This window comes from Python bivittatus, unplaced genomic scaffold (genome assembly GCF_059951505.1).
Source record: "Python bivittatus isolate LINGU-HERP-01145 unplaced genomic scaffold, Pbiv_v1 ctg000330_np1212, whole genome shotgun sequence".
Taxonomy (NCBI): Eukaryota; Metazoa; Chordata; class Lepidosauria; order Squamata; family Pythonidae; genus Python; species Python bivittatus.
In genome coordinates this window covers 16232035-16259588 of record NW_028277058.1, presented here as the reverse complement: position 1 = coordinate 16259588, position 27554 = coordinate 16232035, and the positions used below count along the sequence as shown (strand labels likewise).

At 38.2% G+C, this 27554-nt stretch overlaps 2 protein-coding genes across 5 annotated transcripts in view; one reads left to right on the top strand and one right to left on the bottom strand.

Annotated features, from left to right (window-relative positions):
• ANO6 (anoctamin 6) overlaps window positions 1-8641 on the bottom strand; it is a 55340-nt gene extending 46699 nt beyond the window's left edge. The window contains exon 1 of one of the 2 annotated variants that reach the window (XM_088141757.1): window positions 7911-8641. In XM_088141757.1, coding sequence (XP_087997883.1) covers window positions 7911-8004 — 94 coding nt within the window. In that variant the 5' untranslated portion in view covers window positions 8005-8641. The remainder of the gene's footprint in view (window positions 1-7910) is intronic. The other variant, XM_007424886.4, reaches the window with a different exon arrangement.
• A 120-nt stretch (window positions 8642-8761) lies between these two features.
• DBX2 (developing brain homeobox 2) overlaps window positions 8762-27554 on the top strand; it is a 38601-nt gene continuing 19808 nt past the window's right edge. The window contains exons 1-3 of one of the 3 annotated variants that reach the window (XM_088141761.1): window positions 8762-11374; window positions 12462-12534; window positions 12845-12904. In XM_088141761.1, coding sequence (XP_087997887.1) covers window positions 12513-12534; window positions 12845-12904 — 82 coding nt within the window. In that variant the 5' untranslated portion in view covers window positions 8762-11374; window positions 12462-12512. Of the gene's footprint in view, window positions 11375-12337; window positions 12905-27554 lie in introns of those variants that run through there. The other 2 variants (XM_088141760.1, XM_088141759.1) reach the window with 2 other exon arrangements.

Sequence of the window (27554 nt, the reverse complement as noted above, 5' to 3'; positions counted from 1 at the left end):
GGAACAGCTAAGATACTGTGCCGAACCTTCAAACTCCCAGCCCTCTGGTAGAGAACCCAAGATTGAGGAAGACATGTACCACCCATAGGGGTGAGAGGGGATTTTTTAATATAGATAATTTACTTGGTGGTATGTATAAAGAGTTCATCAGATTTACTTCTAGTGGACTTAATAGGACTCCAGGGTAAATATCATCACTTTTCCTGCCCTGGAGCCTGAACCAAATTGCTTCATCTTTCTACATGGGGTGTCTGAAATTTTCTGCCCCAGGATCCTGGGGATAAGATTTGATATTGTGTCAAAAGTATCACTGAAAAGCAAAGCTTTCAATCAGATAATTGATTCATATGCATATACATTATACCATTCCAACATCTTATAAAGATCAATAATATCCTTAAGACAAAGAGTACTTCGTCTACCAGTCGCTGCTACTACACTACTTCTCAAGAGCAGCCTGTAAAACATTCTATTTAAGTTAGCAGCACAGATGTCAAGATATGCAGTATTTGTACTTTTCCTGCATTTGAAACCAAGAGCTTCTGAGCACAGAATAGGTGCCAGTGATCTTTATTCAGCAAAAAAGTGGACTGAAATGTCAGGCAATTTTATCTGGCAGGATAGTGGGTAAAGATGTTTACATGTGAACTGATTTTGGATGGGAATTTTAGATGCTAATATTGTAGCTGAAAGAGTAGCAAGGCTGCTTGTCAAGAACGGGCAACCTGCACCCCCAGCACCACATGAAGACCCCAAATCCTTGTGGCCTTCTACTGTTTAAAAGCTAGTCAATAACTGGTCCTCCTGCCTCTAAAACACTGGATAAAAAACTAATGATAGGGCTAGTTCTGGAACTTTTTTTTTGTTATATCAGATCAAGAATTATTGGGGCAGCACTTTGTGACACCTGTTGGAACTGTTTTCCTTAAAATGTTTAATGATCTTTGGAAACAATGCTAATACCTTCCTATCCCAGAAATGATGCAATTGTTGCAGAGAAGAAAAATCCTTCCAATCATGATGCCAAGGGTTGCCTCTCTGTCTTCCAAAACCCCCTTTCTGCCTCCCCCTTCCTCTCTCAACTCATGCATTTTTGACATTTTTGAGTGATGTGGCAGGTGATCCTTCAATTTGGGCAGAGGGAGTCTTTGGAAGAATGGGAAGAGCCTCTGTGATGGACAACCTCAGGAATCACATCTTGCCTGAGGGCCATACATATACAATATAGACATAGTAAGTCTCTTATCCTCAGGCTAGATATGGCCCACAGATATTGAAATGATACAAAGGTAAGGACAGTTACAATAATTGGTACTAGTATAAACTAGATATTCTTTCCTTTTCTCTTCTGTCTTTAATTCCTTTTGCTTACTACTTACTGCTTTTCTGCTCTTTGCATAACATTAGTTACTCCAAAAATAGCCTGTTGGGTGTATATGTATATGTATGTATATATCTATATATCTATATATGTATTGTATTGTACTATCATTGACAGTATTTTTAAAGTATTTTTATTATTGTAACCTAGCCTATGGGCAAAATCAGAGGGCGTATTCAAATAAAACACCACCAAATGTTAGGCTAGAAGGAAAAAGGAAATGTTATTCTAAGAATCTTAATAATAGTCTGAAGTAATTCCTTAAGCATTACAGTCAGGAAAAGTCTGATTTTTAATGACTTTTGGAAATGAAGAATATGTAGAAAGATCTGGTCAAAGCCAATTCAGATGATTTGAATCATTCATTCAGTTTATTTGTTCATGCCCTGCAACTGCCATAATAACGAATCCCTCCAGAGCCCTTAATGCATTTATCTTCAAAATACTCCTATGCAGCTGGATGGAAGAAAACAGCATTTGTGTTCTTTCAATAAAGCACTAAGCCTGAAAGTAAAATACAGAAAACATTTAGCAAAAAAGGTTTCTTTCGCAAAATGGGAATTGCCCCCAGAATAACTGATTAGCACCAAATTATTTATCTTTATATATAAAACATCTAACGTAGGTATTGAGTAAAACAGAACACTTGGAAATATGTAAAGGTGGGTGTAGAATAGCACCTCACAATATGATGTCCTCAGAATGAACTGTGACCTCAATTCTCAGAGCTGGATAGTCCGACTGGGAATTCTTGGAAGTTCATGTCTAAAATACTTGGAGTGTATCAGGGAACATAAAGCAATCCTGAAACTATACCAGGATCAGTATTATTTTGCCTCCTCCCCTCTGCACATTGTAAACATTCTTAAGCTCCGCAAGTTATAAATGTACTGTATCTGCAAAAATTATGCATTGTGCAACAAAAAGAAAAAATTGAAATAGCTCTTCGCTATGAGAGTTATTGCATGGAGTGGGCCTACCCATATAGAAATAGTTCCAGAGGAGACAAGAGAAAACTGAATTGGCCCTGAGACTGTTACAAAGCAGTGTGATTTCTCCAAAGTGTAGCATGACATCTTGTTTTGAAAACTTCACATCCCACCCTTTGTCTCTTGGGAAGACAAGAATTTAAATCATATCCTTGTGGGCAACTCAAGTTACTACTGCCGATCTGACTAGTCTGTACTTGTCTCCTTGCCAGTTACAGCGTGGGTATGAGCAGAAAGAATTTTCCTTAACTTATTATGCATTTTAAACAGGATAAAAACAGTGCAACAGATCACATTACATTAAATAAAACTATGGAGAAATGAGAGGGCCGAGCCGTTTTAGGTTGGCATTATTTGGAAAATAAATAACGATTCACAACCAAGAAAATATGTCTTCAACTGACTTTACCAAAAGAAGAAGTTTTGCTGTATTCCAGTGTTGAAACCATCATGCTTTAGCCACATTCTTTACAATCTTTGGGACCCATCTCATGCCAGCGGCTCTTCATCCAAGAGACCAAATTCTTCATATTTATACTATTCCTGTAGCCTGTTGTTCACTTGTTTTCTATTTTTTTCCTTTCTAGTTGTCCTCTATGGCCCAGAAAGCTGGATAACTCCACTCTTAGAGCTTTGAAAGTGAGCTAACAATTATTTTCAGCTGTAGTGTGGTTAATCAGTCGGTCCTTCCTTCCTTCCTTCTCCAGTTAACAAAACAAACATGCTACAAGTACACCAGTTCATGGATACAAAGTAATTTCCATCCATTTTCTCCTTTATTTCTTGTAGGCCCTATATTATCACCTCTAGAGGAATGCCCTTTATTCTCTGCTTGTGTTCACAAGTTAGTGAAATCTGAAGTGTCCACTTGAAGAGAACATTTGTCAGGAGCTTCCCTCTTGTTCTCCTCTACTTAACCTGTTCTCCAATTCCTTTTAATTCACCCTTTGCGATATGATGTACTAGTATAATGTAGTCCTTAATGCTATTCAGAACTGAACTTTGAATTATCTTAGAAATGCAAATTTAACAGATATAGCCTGATTTTCAATGTGAAAAACCATGGCAGAGTGGATTACAGTTTAAAAATATAATACACAGTCCAAACTTACAAATATTAAAAGTATTGTATGATCAGATACTAATGCAGTCTTCATTAAATAAAGAACATTATTTAAGACACATCCAATTAAATTTCTGGGCCTTGGGACAAGGGAAAAAGGGGAAATGGCCATAAATTTCTTACTTCTGTTCAAATACTTGCAAATTCACTATTGCAAACATCTGATTTTGTCCCATCAGAGCACTTTCTGAGGATCAATTTTAGCTGAGAAAATTGCACTTTGGAAAAAACATACTCCAGCATTCAAGTCTCAATCCAGATTAACCCATCTTCTATGGCTGTAACAGTATTTTCCAGCCTAGTGCCTTCCAGATGTTTTAGGCCAATCCCCACAATTCTCAGCAATTATGGCCTTTGGTTATTTCTGTTAAGATTAATTGACGCTGTGAATTATGAAAGTTGACACATCTAGGGAGCATCAGTTTGAGGACAGCTAATCTGTGAAGTGTGCATTTTTACTGTAATCCACAGACCAGGCTGTCTTGAAAATTATGAGAGTTGGTCTAACACATCTGGAAAGCACCTGGTTGGGGAAGACTGTGCAGATTATTTTTAACAACTCCATACTAAAGGGTGGCTTAGACATTTTAGAGCTCTACAACAAAACTCTAACAGTACCCCTTTTCATGATAAAAGTTGTCAAGGACAAGACAGCTTGATTTGATTATAAAACCACAAGTGAGACAATGCATGAAGGAAGTGGTTTCAAGCGTAGTTCCTTTCAGTTAGTCTGTTTTATTTTTACATTATTTTCTCTCTCCCTCTCTCCTTCTCTGTTTTATTTTCTAAAGGATAATATCTCTGGGTTCTGAAGGATCAGATACAAAAGCTGATGAAGGAAGCTCCCACCTGACTTCAGCTGGACTAAGATAAGTGATTAGAATAAGCAAAACTGCATTGACTTTGCAAACACGATCAATACAAAAAGTCCAGACAAGATGATGGCCATGAAAGAAAAGTTACCATATACATGTTTAGAGTCTTTTTAAAAGCAGGCTGCTTTGCTTCCATGCTCAGCACTAGCATCTCAGCAACTCTTAGCTCAAAATGTGGGAAGCGATCTCATGCTGCTCAGGTGAATCCACCATTTAAAACAATGTTATTATTTCCAAAGGACTAAATTTTAAATAGTTGGAATATAAAACTACCTGGACATCAAATGAGAGGTGGATATAGAAATGTCTTACCTTCCCCCAAGCATACATACTCGTTATAGGCATACTGTAAAACACAAGCCACAGGCCACAGGCCACCTTCCAGAGAGTTTCTTCTGCCAAATTTTGGCAGCACCAAAGAACCTCACACAGTCACTCCCATCCCTTCCCATTCCCTCCCTTATTATATTCGACACAAGTAAAAATTGTGCATCCCTATTGTAAATAGCAACAAACATGTTTGTTAAATGTTGTCTTGCTACAGTGTTAACTAAAGAGTAGAAATGATTTGCCTATACATTTTATGAATCTGGACAGTTTCTAATCCCTAGGATACTGACCTTGTGTGCAGCATGGTCCTACGCATATTAACTGCCTGTCACCTTTGCTTTATTTTATTTCTGTTAACAATTGGCAGCAGAAAAAATATGGTTACAAGGAGGATTCAGATCATATACACAATAGACTTACTTCTATTTTATAATTGAATATCAGCTTCAATTTACAAACTAACAATATGAATAGGAATATAACTTTCACTGGAATTTTATAGTGAAATAATGACTAGAATGCCATGATTCATAATTAAATTATTAGATGTCAGTTCTAAAACCTGTAATACCACCATTGCATATGTCTGCAGAAATATTTCAGATGTTCAGCTCTCTGTTTCTGTTATCAGAGATATGAGATTCTTGATATTTTTTTATTCTTGTTTATATATCACTTGGTTATATGCAAGTGATATCCCAGAAATAACATTTTAATATATTCTGGCAAATGTGTTGCATGTGTTATAGCTGCTTTAGGTGATTTTTAATTTAAATAATTTTATCTCTTATGAATTTGATATAATTTTAGGAGACCACATTTTATTAATTGGCCCTCTTAATTTGAATTCTATGTTATTAGAGTCAGACCAAGATGTTTTACCTGAAATAGACTACTTCTTAGACACACAGAATATGGTTTCTTCATCATGTTTTTCCTCCTTTTAAAATACACTGTGAAAATTCAGAAAATAAGTTCAGGTTCTCTGCTTAGAACAGAGCAGATTTTCAGTTCCAAAACTCTTGCTGATTATATGGTGGTTTGTTGGAGAGAAACAATGATTTAGTCATGTCTAATTTTTGTTGATTGTGCCTGTAATATCCTATCCTACAGCCCAACTTAACAAACATTCAAGCCCTGTAACCTCAGGATAGAGGTCACAGGCTAGCTGTCTTTACAGATTTGTACCACCTCTCCTTCCCTGGACCTAGTGCAGGACCTCAAACCCACGAGGGCAGAGTTCTGACAGGGTGACATTGTCAAACTTGCCCAATTAAGTTTCAGTAATACATTCCAGCTCACCCAGTCAACCTCTACTAGATCATGGGTGAGCATGGTCTTATTATAGATGGACCTGAGCAACTTGATGGCAATGTCACCAATGATTGTGTTACTAGGATCCAAAATTCGGACTGTCCGGCTGGAAGTGGAGATTGCCAGTCTCCTTTCCCCTGGAATGGCCAGTCTGATGTCCTCTCCTATACCTCTTCTGACCATCACAGTTAAAAACATATGACTCTCCCCGCTAACATTATATATTTCCTCAACCATATGCCACCAATCAAATGTATTTCCTCTCTCACTAATTACAGTCACCTACCTCTTGAGGCCAGCAATTTGGCACTGCCCGTCCCATTGGTTCCATAGTCCACCAACTACTTCTGCTGACACAGAAAAACCCACAAAACTCCCAAAGGGTTTCTACATCCCAGAGCATCCTCACACCATAATAGGAAGACAACCCCCCTGCACATTCTCATTTCAGGTGGAGTCATCTACTTGCTCACCACCTCACATCCAAGTGAGCCTCCCAGCCCCAAACACAGAGCAGCCACTTGAGAGACAAGCCTTCCCTTGAGAATGCAATTCAATTCTCAACATCAGGGACACAAATGCCACCTTAGAGACACTGAAGGAGGAGAGCTGTGTTAGTTTATGGTAGCCCAAAATCAGGATGAGTCTAGTCATACCTTTTCACACAAACAAATTTCATTAATTTAATTTAATTTCAGCAAATCACAATTTGTTACTCTGTAGAGAGTCAGTTTGGTGCAGTGGTTAAGATGCTGACCTAGAAATCAGGAGACTGTGAATTCTATGCCTCCCTTTGGCATGAAAGCCAGCTGGGTCACTTTGAGCCAGTCACACACTCTCAGCCCAACCCACCTCACAGGGTGTTGTTATGGGGAAGATAGGAGGCAGGAGTATTAGGTATGTTTGCCATCTTGAATTATACATAAAAAGGTAGAATAAAAATATAATAGTAGTAGTAATAGTAGTAGCAGTAATAATAATAATAGATGCTACCAGATTCCTTCTAATGCCATCTTAGAAAGCATGGCCAGAGTGTGGCACCACCAGGCTTTCAGATGCCAGGCCTCTTGAGTTCGGCACTACAGCCAGACAGTACCCTTTCCTTTGCGCTGACTCCCAGTTGGTAAAAAGCAGCACGCCCACTGCAACTCTTTGTGCTAACCTGGTGGAGGGGCAATGTTGATTCTTTGCTCCTGTCTCCACCCCACCTGGCCCAGTGAGACATGTGCTGCTATACTGCAAGTCTCTGTGTTTCAGCACTGCCTCTGTTAGGATGAATTACCTTTCATGTGGAGAAAAGGACTGCATTGCTGACTGTTCCTGACCCTCTGATAGAAAGATTCCTTTCTAAAATGCTCCTTAATCTCCAGCTCACCGTTTGTTCTCTGACTCATCCTTGTTTGGAAAAATGTTCACTATTCTTTAAACCCAAAGGTCAGATGAGATCCCAAAACCAAGCTAGCTGATTTCCAAAGCCTGTTGAAACTGTTTCTTTTGCACATCTGTCAACTCCAATGTGGTGTGGGGGAGCTAGTGCTGAAACCCCTTCCACAGGAGGTGGAATACTTTTTCCAGTTACACCATCAATCAGCAGATCACGCAGAGGAGGGTGGAGATGAGTCCAGAGGCTTTCAGAAGCAAAACTTTCCCCAAAGGATGTGCTGCCTGTGGAACTGTCCAAACTCCTGGCAACCTCTCCCAAAGAGAAGAGGATTCGAAGGCGGACATGGGAATGGGTGAAACTAACCATCAGTCAAGCAGAACCTTTTAAAAATGTCCAGCTGTCATTTGTGAAAGGGAAATGCTTCTACATCCAATCTAAATTGGAGGCACCTCTTCCATTCCTCTCCTGCTCAAATCTGCTCTGCCTCCCAGCCCTTGTTTGCCCACTTACTCACCAATCTCTCCATCCTCTTCTTCTTGCATTTCTTCTTCCTCTTCTCCCTCCTCCTCCTCCAGCCCTAGGAACCTTTCCCGGTTCTCCACGTTCATCTCGCCAGGACTCTCTCCTCGCTCATTCTTTTTTCTTTTCTTTTCTTTTCCCCGAAGCAAAGCTGCGGCCCGACTGTTAGCGGAGCAGAATCGCCGAGGCTCGCGGCTAAGAAGCGACTCGCAGCCGCAAAAGCCCAAGTTTTGCAGCTCTTGGCAGACCCAGCGAGGCTGGCGCGGGGCGGGGCAGGGCGAGGCGCAGCGGCTTCGGCCGTGCCACGGCGCTTCGCGAAGAGCCTGCAAACCTCTCGGCCAGCCGCCGCCGCCCCGAAGCAATGAGAGCCAGAGAGGAGTTTCCTGTGGTTGCCATAGAGACCCTCTGTGGTTTAGCTGTTTTGCTTTTTCCCCTTTCAGGGCACGCTGCGCCCAGTAACTTTTCCTGAGAGTCAGCCGCGCGGTGTCAGTCAAACCAAAGCCGTGGGCGCCCTGCCTTCCGCGCACGGGGGCCGGCTTTGAGCTTAGCAACGTCTTGGGAGGGAGTAGGAGTTCATCCTTATCCTGCAGCACATCTCACCGCTTAAAATACAGGAACACGCTTGCACCTGACTCCACTTCGTATGCCAAGAATTCCATTCAACTATTAAACTGCTAGAGCAAAGCCTTGATAGACACGTTGATAGATTTCTTGGCAACAATGCAGAACTGGCTTCTTGTTCACTTTGAGATGTTCTTGTTCCCACGCAAGCCGGGCCTGACCCTTCTTAGCTCATCAAGAACAGCCACGTTTCACTTCAGGGGTTTCCACCTGGTTGGGCATCTGAATTAACATGGAAACATCATGTTGTGCTCCTTGATACAAAATAGGAGATCTTCCCCAGAATTATCACTTGGATGAAGATATACTAGGAAGTGCACAAACACGCCAGTCCTAAAATAAGATAAAAGTGGTTCACAATACAGTGCTGCTGGTGAAGTACACCATATAGCCTGTTGTGCACTGCATGCTACATGAAGTAAAATGCCCTGCAAGAGATAAATCTACTTTTCCTTTAACTAGCCTTCCTCCATCTTAATGCTTCCAACTTCCTCATTCCCACCTATTCTGAAGAAAATGGGTCTCATAACCCACCACACTTCTCTTAAGTGTGTGAGCACATGATGATAAATGATAGGTGCTGATTAAAGAAACTTCAATGATAAAACAACCTATTTGATAAAAGAGGAGTTAAGAGATCTTTAAAGCAAAAGATGTATAACTACCTATCAAGAATGCTATAAAAGATTTCTTCAAGTGGGAAATTAGATCTTTGAGATCTAGAAGTCTACTTATAAATAAAAATGCTAGAGCTACTGTTATGATTGTTATTATATACCTTTCTTTGACAGAGTTTGGTATTACACCATATAATTATCTTCACAATTATTTTGTGATGTAAGCTAGGAGAAAGAGGGACAGTATAATCCAAAGTTACTCATGTTTCATGATTATGCATGGATTTGAACCTGCATATAAAATAGATAAAAAGGCCAGTGATATTGTAAATCAGCACTTTTTATCTTAATAAAATAAACACATGCAAAGAATGATCTTGTATAATTATGTGGTATTTTGCCTACATGCACCCTATCCCACAGTGATGAATAAAAGCTGAATTCTTTTTCTCCTTTCTTCACTCAAATTATGAAATGGATATCCATATTACATAAGAACCATTACACTATAGGGATTTTATGTTAGATGGGGTTCAACAAAGAATGTCTCTAACAAACTTTCTCTTTAGGTCAGTAGATATGCCTTGCTTAGCTGAAAACCTGAAAAGGAAAGGAAAATTATTTGCAATGCCTTAAGAAATGCAAATACAAAGCAGCATGGCTCTGCTTGGGGCATGTTTGTTTTTAGGAAATTATGCATACACATCTGGCATACATCTGCAGCAAATGCAAGCTTGCTAAAGTGCTTGAAGGAAAAATAAAAGGACTGGTGACCACACTTCAGATCATAATAAAGGATAAGATCTGTCATAACAAAGAAAGGGAAGCATTACAAAAAGAGCTGTCAGAGAGAAGCAACCCTTTAAAAGGAAGAGAATCAAGGGACCAAGCCCATGAGAGACCCAACCCAGAACCACAGGCATAGAGAAGAAAATACTCAAGAAAAGGCCTTTATGCCCTTGCAGTAGAAATAGCTCTGAGTTACTAGGAGAGGAGCAAGAGACTGGGCTGAACAGGAGAGGAGAAGTTGGAGTCTTGAAGAGCAGAAGAGAGGCAATGAGCAAGGAAAACAAGGATCTGTAGTAGTTGATTTCCTACTATGAAGAACGATGTTTCAATTTCAACTGAAATGTTGAAACAGTGTTGATTTTGCCAGACCAAAGAATAATAGAACATCTACTGTACTTGGGTACAGTAAATCAGCAGTATTATACTTGGGCCATGTCTTGTGCATTTCTATATATTGTGACCAATTGTGAGTCAATGTTATGCAACTGTTGCAAAGTAGTTACTTAGATAACCAAATCAAAAGCAGACAATATTCTGTCCATATGTGTATCAGTAATATAATACAGATTTTTGGCTAGTCTTCAATTATGTACTGTAGGAGGATTTTTTTAAAAAGTCAGTAATTCTATCTTATTTATATAAAGCAAGGAATTAACTGTATTAAATACATAACCGAGAAAATCAAAATCAAAATAACAATTATTAATTATATTAGCTAATTTTCTTTGCCATGGATAAAACACATTTTAAATGTGCAGATATAAAGAAAGCACGTGAATGTGGTTGCATTTCCTAGTATCGGCATTCGCTATATAGGATTTGTGTTTTAGTGATGGCAAGAAGTGGAGTGAAACACTGAAAGAAGTTTGAATTCCTATGTTTAAAAAAATGTGTGATGTGGTCAGCATTCAATTTAGTGTAATTTTCAACTGTAATCAATCCTATGAATATGTTTTCATTGTCATGCTTCCCTGAATCTTCTAATGTGAGAAAATGTCTCTCTTGCCCTCTACTGTGATAAGCTGGTAACAACAGTCAACAATCAAAATTGAATCAAACACTGAGTTCAGTGGTAGATGGAGGTTTACACTTGTTAGGCCTGTTGGGGAAAACGCTCCTACTGAATTATAAATGATGTAAGCATTCAGAAGGGTTGTTATGTAAAGTGTGTAAGTATGAGCGAAGCACTCAGCTTGACACATAAAAGCAGCCACCTCCTTTAGAAAGCTTGAGTGACTGCTTTGAAGGATGTCTCCCATCATCTGCGCATGTGTGTGCTTGCATCGTAGGGTTGCTTTACTGGTATTCCAAGTGAAATGTTGGCCATAATGAACATGCACGAGCACGCAGCCAGGGGTCAATCTTATGAAGCAGCCAGGTGAGCCTTGCGGAAGATACAACTGTGTTGTTTTACTCATGTTAACACACTTTGGTAAGCATTCCTTTTGAAGCTTTGCACAGCCCTGCTGTGAATAGCAGATTTGCTTTTGTTTCCGTACAAATCTTTATTTGTAAACATCATTCAACTTTAGCTTTAATGGAGAAGACCCATTTTCCTGGGACTGAAACAAAACTTGGAAGTGAAAGGGGGTACTAATTTTCCATTTTGAGTCTTGTAGTGGTGTGGAAAAGGCTAGATATGGACACCCAGTACACCTGCCACCCGCTACTCAGCCTTGGGATTTAGCTTATTGGTATCTGTATATCTCCCTACTCATTCATAGTTGAGGGAACCCAGCATATATTATGAAACACGCATAGCAAGAGGATTCAATCTTTCACCACACTAGAAAAATAGCATGGGGAAAACATTTCCATACTTATATGGTTGAATTAATACAGCCAACTAAAATCATTTTCTTATGTTGTACAGGGACAATTTTGGATTTGCCTCTAAGTATGATTCAGCAGAGAGGCACCATCAGTCTCGTTTCACTAATACAGTGTTTCTCAACCTTGGCCACTTGAAGATGTGTGGACTTCAACTCCCAGAATTCCCCAACCAGTATGGCAGGCTGAGGAATTCTAGGAATTGAAGACCACCTATCTTCAAGTGGCCAAGATTGAGAAACACTGCACTAATGTATTAACCTGTTACAGTGTTTGCATTCACACTTTAAATGTTAAGTGCACACTTATAAAATCATAAGTGCACATGAATGCATGCAGCTGGATCTAGACATAATTAGCTGTACTTTATTTCTACTGATTAATTTGCACTGAAATTAAATTGATGAAGATCTAATTTAATTATTTAATTTTTATCCTGCTTTTATTTTTGATCAAGTCAAAGGGGTGCATATTCCTAATGCTCCTGCCTCCTATTTTCTCCACCTCAACCCTGCAAGGTAGGTTGGGCTGAGAGGGAGTGACTGGCCCAAAGTCACCCAGCCGGCTTTCATGCCTAAGGAAGGAGAAGAACTCACGGTCTCCTGGGTTCTAGCTCAGCACCTTAACATGAACTGGTTCTCTTGTGTCAATGTTTCAGATTAATTTTAAAGGCATCTGATTTAATCCAGATTCAGTTCATGGAGTAAGAAGTGATAGAAGAAAACAGTGGCAGGACACATATGAAATACAAGACTGTGCCAGGTACTAAGCAGCATCAGGCATAAAATACTAATATGGCACTGCAAAGATGTTTTTCTGCAGGGCAGCAGAGATTCTGAATTAAATGAAAATTTATACTTACCTGTAAACATATGTTCTAGAGTGCCTTTTGCTGGGAGTGTTTTGTAGCATATTTAGAAAAGCTGTATTTTATTATGATAACTCATTATAGATGCCATCTATGGTTTCTAGTTACCTTCCATGTTATTTTGGAACTATACAGGGTTGCTTGCTCTACAAAGTTTAAGGCTCTGTTCTACTTTTCTAGTCAACGTTTCTTTTCCTATCATAGAAAAGCAACAGTGGATGTTGGTGTCACTCGTGGCAACCTCTCTTTCTCACCGTGTCCCTGGTGAGTTCATCTGCAGTTCAGAAGATATATTCTGGAAAGGTGGCATATAAACATTAGAAAAGTATAAAACAAGTAAATAAACCTGTCAGCATGTAACATCTGAATATCTTTCATTGTTGGAAGGGTGCTACAGGGTCTTCCTTCCTTCCTTCCTTCCTTCCTTCCTTCCTTCCTTCCTTCCTTCCTTCCTTCCTTCCTTCCTTCCTTCCTTCCTTCCTTCCTTCCTTCCTTCCTTCTCACCTGAGTGCAAATCTGTTTTCCATGCTTTGAATTTAACTCTGCTACAGTTTCTCCTTTTGGCCATCTGCCAGGGAATCACCTAGGTAACCCAGGACTGGTTGCCATGGGCACTTTGCTGAGCATATGTTCCCTTTCTGACATGGCATACAGTGCTTTGCCTTAAACTCAGTACAGTTATCCTAGTATCACTGAGCCAAAGGAACCTCACCCCTCTTCCTTACTCCGGTCTGAGCAACAGACCTGGTATCGGTCATGTTTATGGAAACAAGTTTAATGTTATATCCCCTAGATGCACTGAGGGGTTGTTTCAGGGTTTTATTGACCACAGCTATAGAAACATAAGGGGAAGGTGGCTTTGGAGGAAGATAGCCTGCATTTTAACACTGAAAATTTCTTTCTTCTCATAGTGTTAATACAGTGTCAATCCTCTGGTTCCCTTTGTCCTTGGGAACTTCATCCAGTAGCATCTTCGTCCCTAATCTAGTGTATCTGTTTTTTCAATAGCTGTAAATCATGATTTGACCACATGAGGGCACACCTATATTATCTTTAACTAAAGAAGTATTTTTATAACCTTAAATGCTCCGTTATGACTACTGTTGTGTAAACTCTCATTTATATCTGCATTTTGCTCTTAAGGAGTATCCCCATGAACTCCAGAAAATATAGATATTAGATTAATAAATACAAAAATCTGACCTGATACTTGTCGAGATGAACTCTATCACAATATTTGCAGGCATCGTTCCTAACAGTCCCAGTGTTTCAAATGATGCCAGAGATCAAGAGAACAAAACCAATAAGTTGTATGTTGTTTTATAAGAAAAAGACTAAGGGAAGGAAATAAATGGAATGGGAAAGAAGAATGAAGTATCTTTCCCTTGCATGATGTGCTTCATCTTTGTGGTAGACTTAGGATGATCTCTAGGGGGAAGAATAATTATCTTTATTGTGGTCTTCAAGGTGAAAGTTTCTGAATATAGGATTTCAGAATAATGTATTCTGAATATAGGATTTCAGAATAATGTAAGAAAAGAGATAAATTGGCACTGAAATTAGAGAGGCAGTTTAGCCTCTTAAGTATTGTTGAAGCTTCTGGGTTTCAGATGGCAATGCCAAACTTCCAGTACATAGAAGTATTAAACAATAATGGCTGGAAGAATATTCTCAGTATACATATACACTTGGACCAAACAATATTTAAGTTAGAGGTACAGGTAGTCCTCGACTTACAACCATTCATTCAATGACCATTCAAAGTTATGACAGGGCTGAATGAATGGTGGTTATGACTAGTCCTCAGAGTTGTGGCTGTCCCAGCAGCCCCATGGTCACATGATCGTGACCTGGGTGCTTGGCAACTGGCTTGCACTTACAGCCAGTTGCAGAGCCCCATGATCACGGGATCACCATTTGCAACCTTCCCTGCCTGCTTCCCCAGAAAGTCAATGGGGAAGCTGGCAGGGAAGGTTGAAGATTACTGGGGTAAGCCTCCCCCACCCACCCTTTCCCCAGCCCCTCTGCACTCATGCTACACAGGGCACTCATACACCCTTGTGCATCCTCCCTGAGCCTCCCTGTGCCTTCCTTTCACTGTCGCACACATTCCCCAAGCTTCACCGCACCTCCCTACCATCCTTGTGCACCCCCTTATACCCATACCTGCCTGCCAGCCTGCTTGCAAGCTGCTTGGGACTTGCAACTTCCTGCTGGCTTCCCCACTGACTTGGTTGTGGGAAACTGGCAGGAAGTTGCCTTGTCTAATGACTGTAGGATTTGGTTAACGACAGCAACTGGCACTGTAGGGATTGCTGTTGCTAAGGGATGCGATTGCTTAATGACAGAAATTCTGGTGCCAATTGCCATTGTAAGTCATTGACTACCTGTAGTCAAAAATAAAGATAACTTGTCTTCCTAGCATATTAGATTGATTTATCATTTGCTTTGGTTGTTTAAATAATAGCCAGATTTCAGTATTAGAGAAGATGCCATAAACCTAGTATGGTGCATAAAACTTGGTGGTTGTGTTGCCCAAGGCCATCAAGCATTTACGTGCCTGAAAGAGAGAGATCCCAATCTGTAGCTGAAACTCCTAGCCATTATGCTACACTGCCTGTGGATTAATAGTAATGTGGCCAACGTGTTTGTATAATTAAAAACAGAGTTTGCCATGCATGTCTGATATAGATGCTAATAATCATGTACCAAATGTAGCTGTTCAGCTGTAATAACTATACCGCTTCATTAATTGTTTTCCATTATATTTTCCCCAGTGGTTTCTTAAATGTGCCAAGCTCGTTGAGAGTTACTTTATGTACTTCAGATAATTTCATTCACATTCATCTCCTAGTGGCAGCTCGTCTTAGTTTATAGTGTGGATCAAGGTTGCCAGCATTTAGACTGATTTTTTTGACCATCCTGATAGGAAATATGGAAAGTCTTGGAGGGCTGTGAGGTCTAGGGGCAATTCAGTGACTCTAATGCAGATATCTATTCTTCCTAGGATGGAAGTTACTAGAAATGATGCAATACTCACAATGACTAGATATGATGTAATATTACTACCAAATGTAGTTAAAAGCAAAGACTGCAGGCATTTGAGCAATGAGCTTGTGCATTAGAAATTGATACACTGCTCCAGTTAAATGCATTATTATTAAATTAATTATTCTTAATTTGTTTATTTAATTATTAATAATAATTATTTCCTGCTTTAATAGATGTATTTTGATGATGTGTTTATAAAAAGAAAATAGTTTTCTTTTCACGTTTTATTCAACTAATAATGCAAAATACTCCTGTCTGTGTATGGGAGCCACCTAGCATAAGTTAGCATACATAGCAGCACAAAGGAGGAAATGCACATTAAATAAAGGGGCAAAGGAAGGAACAGATTATGCAGAGTATTCTCCCTATATAAGATACAAAACAACTTACTAGACTATCCTGGGATATAGCCTTAGAAACAAAAAATAAAAGCACATTTATTCATTCAGTTTTATTTCATTCAGTTTGTTCAAAGGTCAAACTTAAAATACAAACCACATTTATAAGGGAAGGAAAAAAGGATAATGATTTAAAATGGAAATGTAAATTCAAACAAATTACATGAAATTAGATTTTTTAGAGATTGTCAATAAGCCTTTTATAAGGCTGCAAAATTTTGCGGCTCCCTTTGATACATGTGGAAACCGATCACCCAATAATACGTTCATATATTCTATCTTCAGCCTACCTGTATATGTAGCAAAAGTGGTTGTATTAAATAACTTCAAAGCCCTGTATAGAAATAGTGAAATACTGCTTGGTGTCTCTTTCTATTTCCTTTAATCTGGATGGACACATTTACTCTGCTTTGGGTTTTTTTTTTTTAAATATTCATATTCTATCTAATGAATGCTTGTGAATGCTCTGATCCTTGTTGCAATGGAGACTTGTCAGTTTTTAGAGATAACGCTTCTCTTATTTATCTCCCATCTAACTGGGAAAAGGACAGAGTCCATGTTCTTCTGATGGTCAATATGCAACACGATGCCTGACTTCAGCCTTTGTTTTCCCTAGACTCAAGGCAATCAATGAATGAGATTAAAATTCAAAATGCCACATATCTTGGTCAAATTTCTTTTCCCCAGAAGCAAGCAAACCTACCCTGGAGAACCAGAGTTGATAGGGTTAGAGTTATAGGAACTAGTTTAAGCCAAAAAAATTGAATGAATAATTCTAACCCTTGCCTCTTATGAAGACATTCCAGATTCCAGTAAATTATGAAATAAAAACAATTATTTAAAAGCCGACTAATTTTTTACAGAGCACATCCAAGAAAGTGAACACAGTTCAGTTGTTGCTGAATGGTACAAGCATGTAAACTAGTTCTTAGAGATCTTGCAAATAAAGGATCCTAGTCAAAATCCATAAAGGATGATGATGGATTTTCCTACTATGCATTTTGAAATGCACATAGTGTATTTTATTTAAGCTAGCTAGTATAGCAAGGCCAGCCATGCTTTCATTCCATTTGTATAGAAATGTCCTGCTCTTTGAAGCAGACATGATGGAAATTTTACAGGAAGATGGCTATAATTGGTTGTCATTGGTCTGTGTGTGTGTGTGTGTGTATAGTGATCTAGCACTTACAAGCAAAATTATAATTACTGAGAAGTAAAGGCAAATATGTGAGATTTTTGGAAATTTAGAAGGTTTTCAAAATCCTCCAGGGGTGACATTGATTTAGTGCTATCACTCTGTTATAATCTTTGTATATTATTAAGTGTAACAAATAGGCCATTCACACCATGCCTTAACTTTGCATTTGGTGACATTCTTGCTGCTGTGTTAATATAAGGTCTATTAAGCTGGACCTCATGGTCCATTACCCTTTCTTTAGGCTTGACCCTGTGAAGCTTAAGGGTCTTGAGCACAGTGTGAAAAAGCAACATGTTTCACTCTCACCCAAGGAGCTCATTAGGACTTTATAGAAAGACAAAAAAAATACTCACACAGTACTAACATTTGCTCTGAGGAGTGCTCACCAGACAAACAGCCTGGTGTCAGGAGGCAGCCATTGTTCTCTTTCTTCAGCCTTGCACACCAATTTAGCAAGCTAGCTAAAAAGAAGGGCTCATTTGTAATCCACCATTTCATCCTTTGTCACGGAAATCCATTTACCAGCATCTCCAATGGACCTCAAGTTCTGATCCTTGAAATTCCTGCTTCATTCAGGAATGGATGGATTTAAGATACAGTTACACTTACAATACTTGCTAACCATTTTCTTTCCTTTCATAGAATATCTCGTTATGATAGGCTTCTAAAGTAGAACTATGTGCGGAAAGTATTTAATTCCTCAGCATTGAGTGATTTATTTAGGAGGAGACTATATGTAGGTTCACAGTTCAAGCAGAATTGTTGATTGGGCAATAGAGAAAAGAAAATACTTATTCTCTGTTGAATAGACAGATCATATACAAATGCAGATACAAATGATTCTATACTCAGATTGGAACCATATTATATGAATTAAAATGTATTTAATTTTAACCAATATACCTTTGGGATGAATAATTCAGCAAAAACAAATGTACTAAAAAGCCCTATTTAAAGTAAATAGTGTATAAACATCATTCAATTTACTTCCATTTATCTCAGTGTGGCATAAACAAGTTTTATTTTAGTTTGCAGGTAATGCCCACATTCACACACAGATGAGTGTAATACTATCAAAGTTTCCCTTAGTTCAGTGAGATGTATTTCAGAGTAAGTGAGTATAAGATTACAACCATTGCTTGCTATGATTTTAAGCATGTCTAAGTTGTGCTGCTGAGTTGCAACTGCTTTGTTTAGTTGGGGAAAAAACTACTTTTACTTTTAGATAATTACAATAATAATTCAATCAGTCAAATGCCATAAAAAGCATATGTTACTTATGTGTAAATGACTTCTGTTGATCTACAGAACAACAGTACTCCCCAGCCTAATATCTTCTAGATGTGTCAAACTATAAACCCCTGAATCTTAAACTAAAAGCAAAATTAATCTGACGTGCAAAAGAAATTGAAAGAAATTGTTTAGTTTGTAGGTTACCATTTACAGATAGAAAAAACACAGAGCTTGAAATGCATAACAATAAGGACCTCTATAGTAGGGATAAGCAAACTTTTATCTCATTAGGTTTACTTTGCTTTAAAATAGCAATCCCAAATTCACCAACCAGAGATATTCAAATGTCACAGAGTTTAAAAAAAAAAAAAAAAGTGATTGGTTCCTAGCACTTTTTGAACAAGGTATTTCTTGACAGTACTGTGCCTGAATTGAGCCCATGATCATTTCACATAGAAGCCAATCCCATGGTCCAAGGTTTTCTTAATTTCAAGAGTCTAATGAGTCTTATCTCTGAAGGAGGGAAAGGGTAGTAAAATAAGCCGACAAACAAATGAAAAATAAAGGGAAAAGGGTAGATCGGTATGGTAGCTTTACTGGAAAGATTAATGCACTTGATACTGCCACAGATAGATTAAGAAAAACTCAGACAATTTGAGATAAATAAGATAGTTGTTGGGGAAAAAAAGCTTGTTCTATGAATCTTATGGAAGCGAAATATATAGCTTATTAAATACTTTGATAACCTTCCCAATTTAGCTTTTTAAAAGTAATAAAGTAATGCAGGAATATTTGACACCTAACCCCTTATTGATTACAGAGCATTTGATGTTTTATAAGATACAAAGAGTGAAGTCAATGCTAGCTATCTTAACATTGCAAATTTGGCAAAATGTTAAATAATGCATCTAAAAGAAAAGATTAAAAAGACTCTTAACAAAGAAGATTTAACATTCAAGAAAGCATTTAAAATTGCTGTCAAAATTGCTATCTCCATGGAAACTACTACTGTAGAGTTGCAGTTGTTAATGAAAACAAATGTGAATAAACCTGTAATATCATACAAAGTGATCAAAATGAACTGTGCTATTGTTGTAACAGAGATTCACATGCACCAATTCAATGCAGATTTAAAAGAGAAACCTGCAGAAAATGGAATAAAGCAGCTTGTGGTCAAGAACCTGTCCTTCAAGGAAAAGCAAACCACTTGATAAACTGCAAAGTGTGACTTCAAAATGACGGCTGTACTCCGTGTTTTAGATGAAGAATATGATACTGAAAGTGAAACAGGGATGGGTAGCCTAGAAATACATATCATAAAAGGTGAAATAACAGCAGCAATATGGCTCACACCAGAAGTGTATGGAAGAACCATATACATGCAATTGGACACTGATTCTACTTTATCAATTATATTACAGTATGAATTTGAGCAGCATTTCAGAGATACTAAGCCAAAACCATCAAAAATACAATTAAAAACTTAAACCATAAAAATAGCCAGCAGTGTATGTTGGATTTATATGCTAGGGAAACAGGAGGACCAAGTCTCTGGGTGCTTGATCACCTGAGGAAGATGATGCTGCAGTTCCTATCATGGAGACTACTAAGAGTAAGATCAAAAATACATTGGATAATGCTGTGTCTTTGTTAATATATATACTGGCACACTCAAGCTCATCAAAGATAAACTAGCATTACAAGAAATGCCATATCCAAATTTTGCAAAGCATTGTTGGGAATCGAGTGCCATACAAGTTTAATAAAATATGTCCAGTTCCATTGCAGATACACAAAATGGTGGATACTGAACTGGATTGGATGGAAGCTGAGGGAATTTTTTCAAAAGCTGATTGCAATGCATAGGCTACATCTGTGGTTTCAGTGGCTAAAAAGAACAGAAGTGTTAGGATCCATGGTGATTTTGAAGTACAGTAGGAAAAAGGCAATGGCAAGCCACTTCTGAAATCTTGCCAAGAATACTAGAGACTAGTATAGGTAATCACCAGGAGTCAACACTGTCTCAAAGGCATGCACATACACACACACAATTATATGGCGGAATCAAATGGGAGCAATTGAGTAGTGTGTACCAGCACACTTCTTTTTCCAGGATTAACCAGAATTCTTTATAATTCTGTTTTAATATTACATATTAATATTATACTACTAAAGCCCTTCAAAACATCTTAAGGAAACCATAAGATCCAGTAGCTCAAGAAGAAAAAAACAGGAGTCATCTACAACATACAGTGTAAGGACTGTAACAAACACTATGTAGGACAGACAGGCAGAAGACTAGCAGAGCGCATCCACGAGCACCAACTAGCAGTCAGAAGACATGATGAAGACTCCTTAATCTCACAACACATGGACAGACTCAACCATTGTTCCAACTGGGAAACTGTGAGCATCTTAGACCAAACTAAATCCAAAAACATGAGGGAATTCCTGAAAGCTTGGTATTCAGACGAGTCAGCCATCAACAGGCACATAGAAATAATCAACACCTACATGCTATTCAAAAGAGACAATAAAAAGGAAACAAAAAGACCAGAATACCTTGTCACCAGCAAGCAACACCCAGATAAGCAGTGATTATCCCCAGGATTAACACCAGACAAACATCAAGCAGTAAACAATACCCTAATCAAGGAACTACCAATTCAGACAAACAATCAGGCAGTAAACAACAGTCTAATCAAGGAATTACCAAGAAAAAAACAACTCCTCCAACTATCACCAACACTGACAGGGCAAGCTACTGTATATAAACAGAGAGCAAATCACACTCCCTTCCAGCGCTGAAGATGTTACCTAGTTGGGTAACAAAATGTCTACAAGAAAACAACCAAGGTCAGTGAACCCCAAGAACTCCACAGTCCTGAACTACATATATTCTCTTCTACTGGTATTACATGCAAATGCTTTCAATAGATCTTAATTTTAGATGAAGTCAATGCATTGGATACAAGAATGGAAATAATCTTCTTATTCATATTTAATTATCCAATCCTAAAGATCTATGAGTGAGGTACTTACAATCATATTTGCCTTTAGGTTAATTACATCTCAACTTGAACATTTATTATCAAAGCAGCAAATAAAAGAATTTGCTTGTGAAGCTCAATGATACAGAAATAGATTGTATTCTTTCTGATTTTTATCTTTTTGTGCAGAAAAAGAAAGCTATTTTTTCTGCGTTCCTGTTTCCAAAGACCACTAGCTCTGATAGCTATGCATCTGTTAATCCTGTGGGAACCTTTGTTTTCAACATGTTTCTTTCACCTTAAAGAAAATCTGGCTCTGACTTCAGCTCTTAATTGTCTCTCCACCTGACGTTCAAAGAAAGCTGGGCTTCTGTAAGGAGAAAGTCAGGAAACACTTTTTTTAAGTAACAACAAATTGAAACATTTATATAAGGAAGTGATGGGAAACTTCAAATTTGATTACAAGCAACCTTTGGCTTCCTATCTGCTGAACAATAGGCCATGTTGTTAAGGGCAATTTCCATGCACAGCATGTGGGTCCTATTTTTTCATCCTTAGACATGGTTGTTTACCGTTCAGAGCTGTTTATGCATTTTAATCAGCCTGATTCAGCAGTCCTTAATAAATCACTCCTAAATGAATGTTCCAAAACAAGGACTGTTCTACAGGATTTTTCTTGCTTTTCTCTCTCTCTCCCAATTTCAATGTTTAATGCCTCAGGGCCTGGTAGATATGAAAATAAAAACCAAAGACTGGTAAAGTCAATGAAATGAACATTAACTGTTTGACTTTAATGTCTTTCTCCCAGATTTTGCTCCAAATTGCTTTTTTTAAGCCGCAGGAGACCAACTTTAAATTCACAGCAGATAGACACAATTTCACTATTGGAACCTCCATCAGCTCCTGATACAGCAGGTTTTTTTAATGGCCTGAAGGTGACAGTCTAGATTTTGGCAGGTATTTACAAGGGAAACAGTATGCAAATAGTACAAGAGGCAGTCAGGTGGAATGTAAGGATAGGAAAAATAAACAGTATGGAAAAAATACTTTTTTGGGGATAAATATTTGTTCACAATTCTCGAAAAGAATTTTGAACTAACACACAGCAAATTGACGAATACATTTTTTCAAAGCAAAAATAAAAGCTCTATTGTGCCAAATAGGTTAATGCATGAAAGCAAACTGTTAGTCAATCATTTTAAATCAATACTGTACTGCTTAAATCTAATGTGGCCTTTTTTTAGAAGAATGAAAACTATTAGTATAATATAATAAATACCATAGTAGAATTTCTTCTCTATCAAAGAGTGTCACTGGCCCAGCTCAAATTATGTGACGATAAGAACATTCCTTAGAGACTTTTTCATCCCCATTTCAGTAAATGGTTGCCATCTAATAGAAAACCCCAGAAAAATTTCTAAAATTCTAGATTTGGGGAGTTGTATGCTGCTCATAGGAAATAAATATAATAAGTAAATGGACACAGATAGGATTGTGCTGTAAAATTGCAAATCTGTGCTGACTTTTGTGATAGTAAAGCCCACTGAACTCGCTGGGATGTAATTCTCAGTAAACAGGTGCAGATTTGCCCAATCAGGTATCCTCTTATATCAGTTTGTACCAGCTTTGAGTGCATAGGAGTTCACATTGAATGCATTCTAACAAAATGCCTTCTACCTTAAAAAATCTCTCTAGCTTCTGTAGAATCCAAATGCTTGCCAGAAACAATCTTTAAATGACCTTGTAATTTAAAAGTAAAACAATTCCAAATATGGGGCCATTTTATTTTCCCTAACTTGCAATAAGGTATGATGACAGGTCAGAATAAGAGCTGTATTTAATGAGAACATTTTCCACTGGAAGATTCAGAAACATGTATCTGCATGTTTTACTCTAGAAATGTAAGGAAAATTACATTTGTCGAATCAGTGGATTTTTTTTCAGAGAACAAAATAGGCATTCTCATAAAACACTGACAAAAGTACCAAGCTAGAGACAGCATGCAAAATGATCCTACTTTCTGTTTATCAGTCGCCCCTCTGCTGCCTCCTCAAAACAGGGACAAGTTAAGTACGTTTATGTTGCCATACAAATAGACATAACTAACTTAATTAACTTTAAGCTGTATAGAATACAGTCATAATCCTCTGCACACTGATTAATGAATTAGCCCAATTTAGCTTAGCAAGGCTTCTCCAAATACATGTATTTATTTATTGAAATGGTGCATTGCTGCCCTTTGTTAAAATTCCAAAGCAATTTGTGACAGTGTTATAAAAATGCAAGATTAATTGTATAATCAAATCAAAGATAATATTACAGAGAATTAGTAAAATTTTGGGGTAATATGACTGATAAGGTGTCTGCAAGGAAGGGCAGTGGACAAAACATGCATTATGACATTGCAACACAAAATTTGTCATTTTTCTGTTCTTATGGTTAGGTATGGATGCCTAGAGGTCATTGACTGATTATATAGGTATGCATTCCAGTTAATGTTGAACTCTATTTTATTTTATTTTATATTATTTTATTATTATTTTTCTTTATCCAATTTTGACACTGCCTGTTTCAGCTGACTCAGCATCCACATACATGGACCTTCTCCAGAATGATCTGCTTCCAACTTGGCTTTTCAGATCTTCCAATGGTGCACTGATTGCTACTGTAATTGAGTTCATCCACCTTGCTACTGGTCATCGTCTTCTCTTTCCTTCTACCTTTCCCAGAATTATGTGTCCTAAGTATCATAATTTGAGCCTGGACATTTGTGCCTTGAGTGAGAATGCTGATTTGTTCTATGTTGAATATATACTGAGAGAAGCTGAGGAAAGAGGAGTGTGGTTTTAACAATGCAGGAAGACAGATCAGTAACCTGTGCTAAGCAGATGATACTATTCTGATAGCTGAAAATGAAAGGATCTGCAAGCTCTAGTAATGAAAGTCAACTAGCACAATGAAACAATTGGACTAAGATTAAATATAAAGAAGACCAAATTTATGATAACAGTTAACAGCAACCAGACTTAGAACTGATAATGGAGATATTGAAGTGGAGGATAGCTTTGCCTTTCATGATTGCCTATCAACAGCAAAGAAAGCAACAGTCAAGAAATATATTGCAGACTAGCACTTGATGGGGTAGCAATGAAGGATGTAGAAAGCATATTCAGATGCTGTAACATGTATATACCTATAAAGATCAGAATTGGGTAGGCAATAGTTTTCCCGTGATACTCCATGGAAATGAAAGTTGGATTTTAAAGAAGTAGGAGAGAAAGAGTATTGATGTTTTTGAACTTTGGGTTGGAGAAGATTCTTGAGAATACCATGGATAGCCAAGAAAACAAACTAGTGGATCATAGAACAAACCAACTGAAATATCTAACTCATGACCAGGCTCAGATCATCATATTTTGGACAAATTATGCAAAGATCTACTTCTCTTAAGAAATCTGTAGCACTGAAAGGTGGAGGGAAAGAGTAGAAGAGGACAATCTGCAGCAAGGTAGATGGATTTGATTATAGAAGCAATGGATGTACCATTGGAAGACCTTACAGGCTAGGTTAGGGACAGATCATTCTGGAGAAGATATATGTGGTTGCTAATGGTTGACTCTGTTTTGATGTTATGTAATTCATCAATTAAATACTATGACAGCCAGTGTGGTATACTAATGTTTTGGAGACTCTGAGCCAATCAATCACCCTCTCCCAATCCAACCTATCTGATAGAGTTGCTGTTATGAGGAAAAACAGATATTTTTGTATATCTAAGTACTGTGCTTAGATATAAACACATACCATGTAAAAATACTAACCTATGCTAAAATAACTTCTAAGGTACTTTCCAATTCTATGATTCTCAACAGTTCATATTTTCCTTCAAAATACACCAGTTTTGCTTTGTTTTTTAATAAATGCATTGATGCTGGCAGGAAACAAGGAAGAGATGCAAAAAGCAACTTGGCTTGACTTCCAGAACTGGAAGAAATGCTGACCTCAGTTTGCTAAAGGGCTTCTACCTTCTCCTAAATGATTCCAAAAATAGTATGAAGCAGAGGTTGATTACCACGGTGGGGCTTTGATTGTGTAGTCATGGCCACTCTTGATCCCCCGCTGCAAATGCCCCTGTTGATTTCACTCAAGCCTTATGAGACTCAGGAAACAAGAACCACTGGATTTTTGGAAATACATCTTTATCGTTAGTTGAGCATTGTGGTAAAATCTTACAAGGTCAATGGTTTTGACATAAAGCCCGTCAAAACCATTCTTCAGCTCTGAGTCTCTTTTTCCTGCTTTCATCCTCCCATGGGCTGAGGTGTCTCTTGTAAAATAGTCCAGTTTCCTCTCTGTTCCCAGGGGCTGTTAGTCATTGTATCACAATGACTGTGCCCAGTTTCTTACTCCTATAAACAAGGGCATTGGGAGAGTGGGTAATATTGGACAAGTGACCTAGGCCAGGGTTCCTCAACCTTGGCAACTTGAAGATGTGTGGACTTCAACTCCCAGAATTCCTCGGCCAGCCTTGGTGGCTGGGGAATTCTGGAAGTGGTAGTCCACACATCTTCAAATTGCCAAGGTTGAGGAACCCTGGCCTAGGCCACAAGCTTGGAAGGGGTGCTGTACTCTGGTATGAAATGTCAGATGACTCAATGTTTTTATTCAGGGCAAAATCCCTGATAGAATGGAATATAATTCAAAGAGTTATTTCCCCCATTTTCCCATGTACTGGGCCACTGTATTCAAAGGAATATCTAGACATACAGAGAATGATAGGTATAGGATGCTGTGTGAAGAAATAAAATTAATATTCCATTTCTCCATTTTAAAATTTACAAACATGAATGAATAACTCCAGTGAGACTGGAGAATCTCCAAACAAAACAACTCTTTTTTGTAATGTTCTTTAACACATAAGAATTTCTGATGCTTACAAAGGAGAACCTGGAAGGGCATCAGCCCACTAAGTTTTGGCCTACTTCCGGTCACAGAGCTGCTGTGGTACGGGCTAGTCTTAAGGACAGCAGTGTCTGCCACAAATCAAGCTGATGCAAAATATGCAGTGACATTATCATGTAGTGACATATGCAGTAACATTATTGTGCAAATGCCACATTATATACTTATCTCGAGTACCTGACACAAGTATGTAAGTTGCAACGTTTTCATGATGTTGAACACATCTCAACATTTGCCCTCCCTTGGCCCTCAGCAGACGCTCACGCTTATGGGACTCCTTTTTGTTGTTGTTGTTGTTGTGAAGCTCTACCCCTTTTCCCTGCCATATCTGAGCCTTCCTGCTTTATGCTGCTTTTAACATTCCTGAACAGTTAGTACAAAACCAATCAGGAACTGACCCAACAAATCCTGTTTCTGACTTCAATAAACTGCATGTTTACTTTTGCACGTTAAACTCATAGCTTCTGAATTCACATAGGATGAATACAGTTTTCATATATGTGTGCATGCCTATAGTTCTGACCTAGGAGTGACAAAAAATCAGTTGGGGGTACACTTCTGTAGTGCAACCTGAATGAATGATCTTACAGGGCCTTCCTTTAGATGGCCATGAACATCACCTCACTTGCACAACATGCAATTAACAGTGATCCTTTCCAATCCCATCCACCTTCATTCCTGCTTTAAACTTGCTTCTGAATTGCTGATAAAATAGAACAGGGAAACTAACCACCATCTGAATGTGTTCCATTTTTTACTTTCAGCTGAAATCCCAGCTCCCTCCCAACTACTGGAATAATGTGGATGTTGTTTCAATTTCCTTGATATTTAGCTCATCTCCTTGTGAAGAAACCCTACTTTGTGGTATGCGAGGATAACATATTTCAAAGTAAACAAAAATAATTAAATGAACATCTGTAATTGCACATGAGTCCAGCTGTCCTGACTTTAAATTCTTTTAAAGAAACAAGATGAAAGGAAATACGTTATTTGGCCTCGTGTTTACTTATTTGACTAATATCCTGCTATAAGTCATTCAGGAGTTCAACGTGGGTTAAATAATATTCCATCCTCATAGTTGT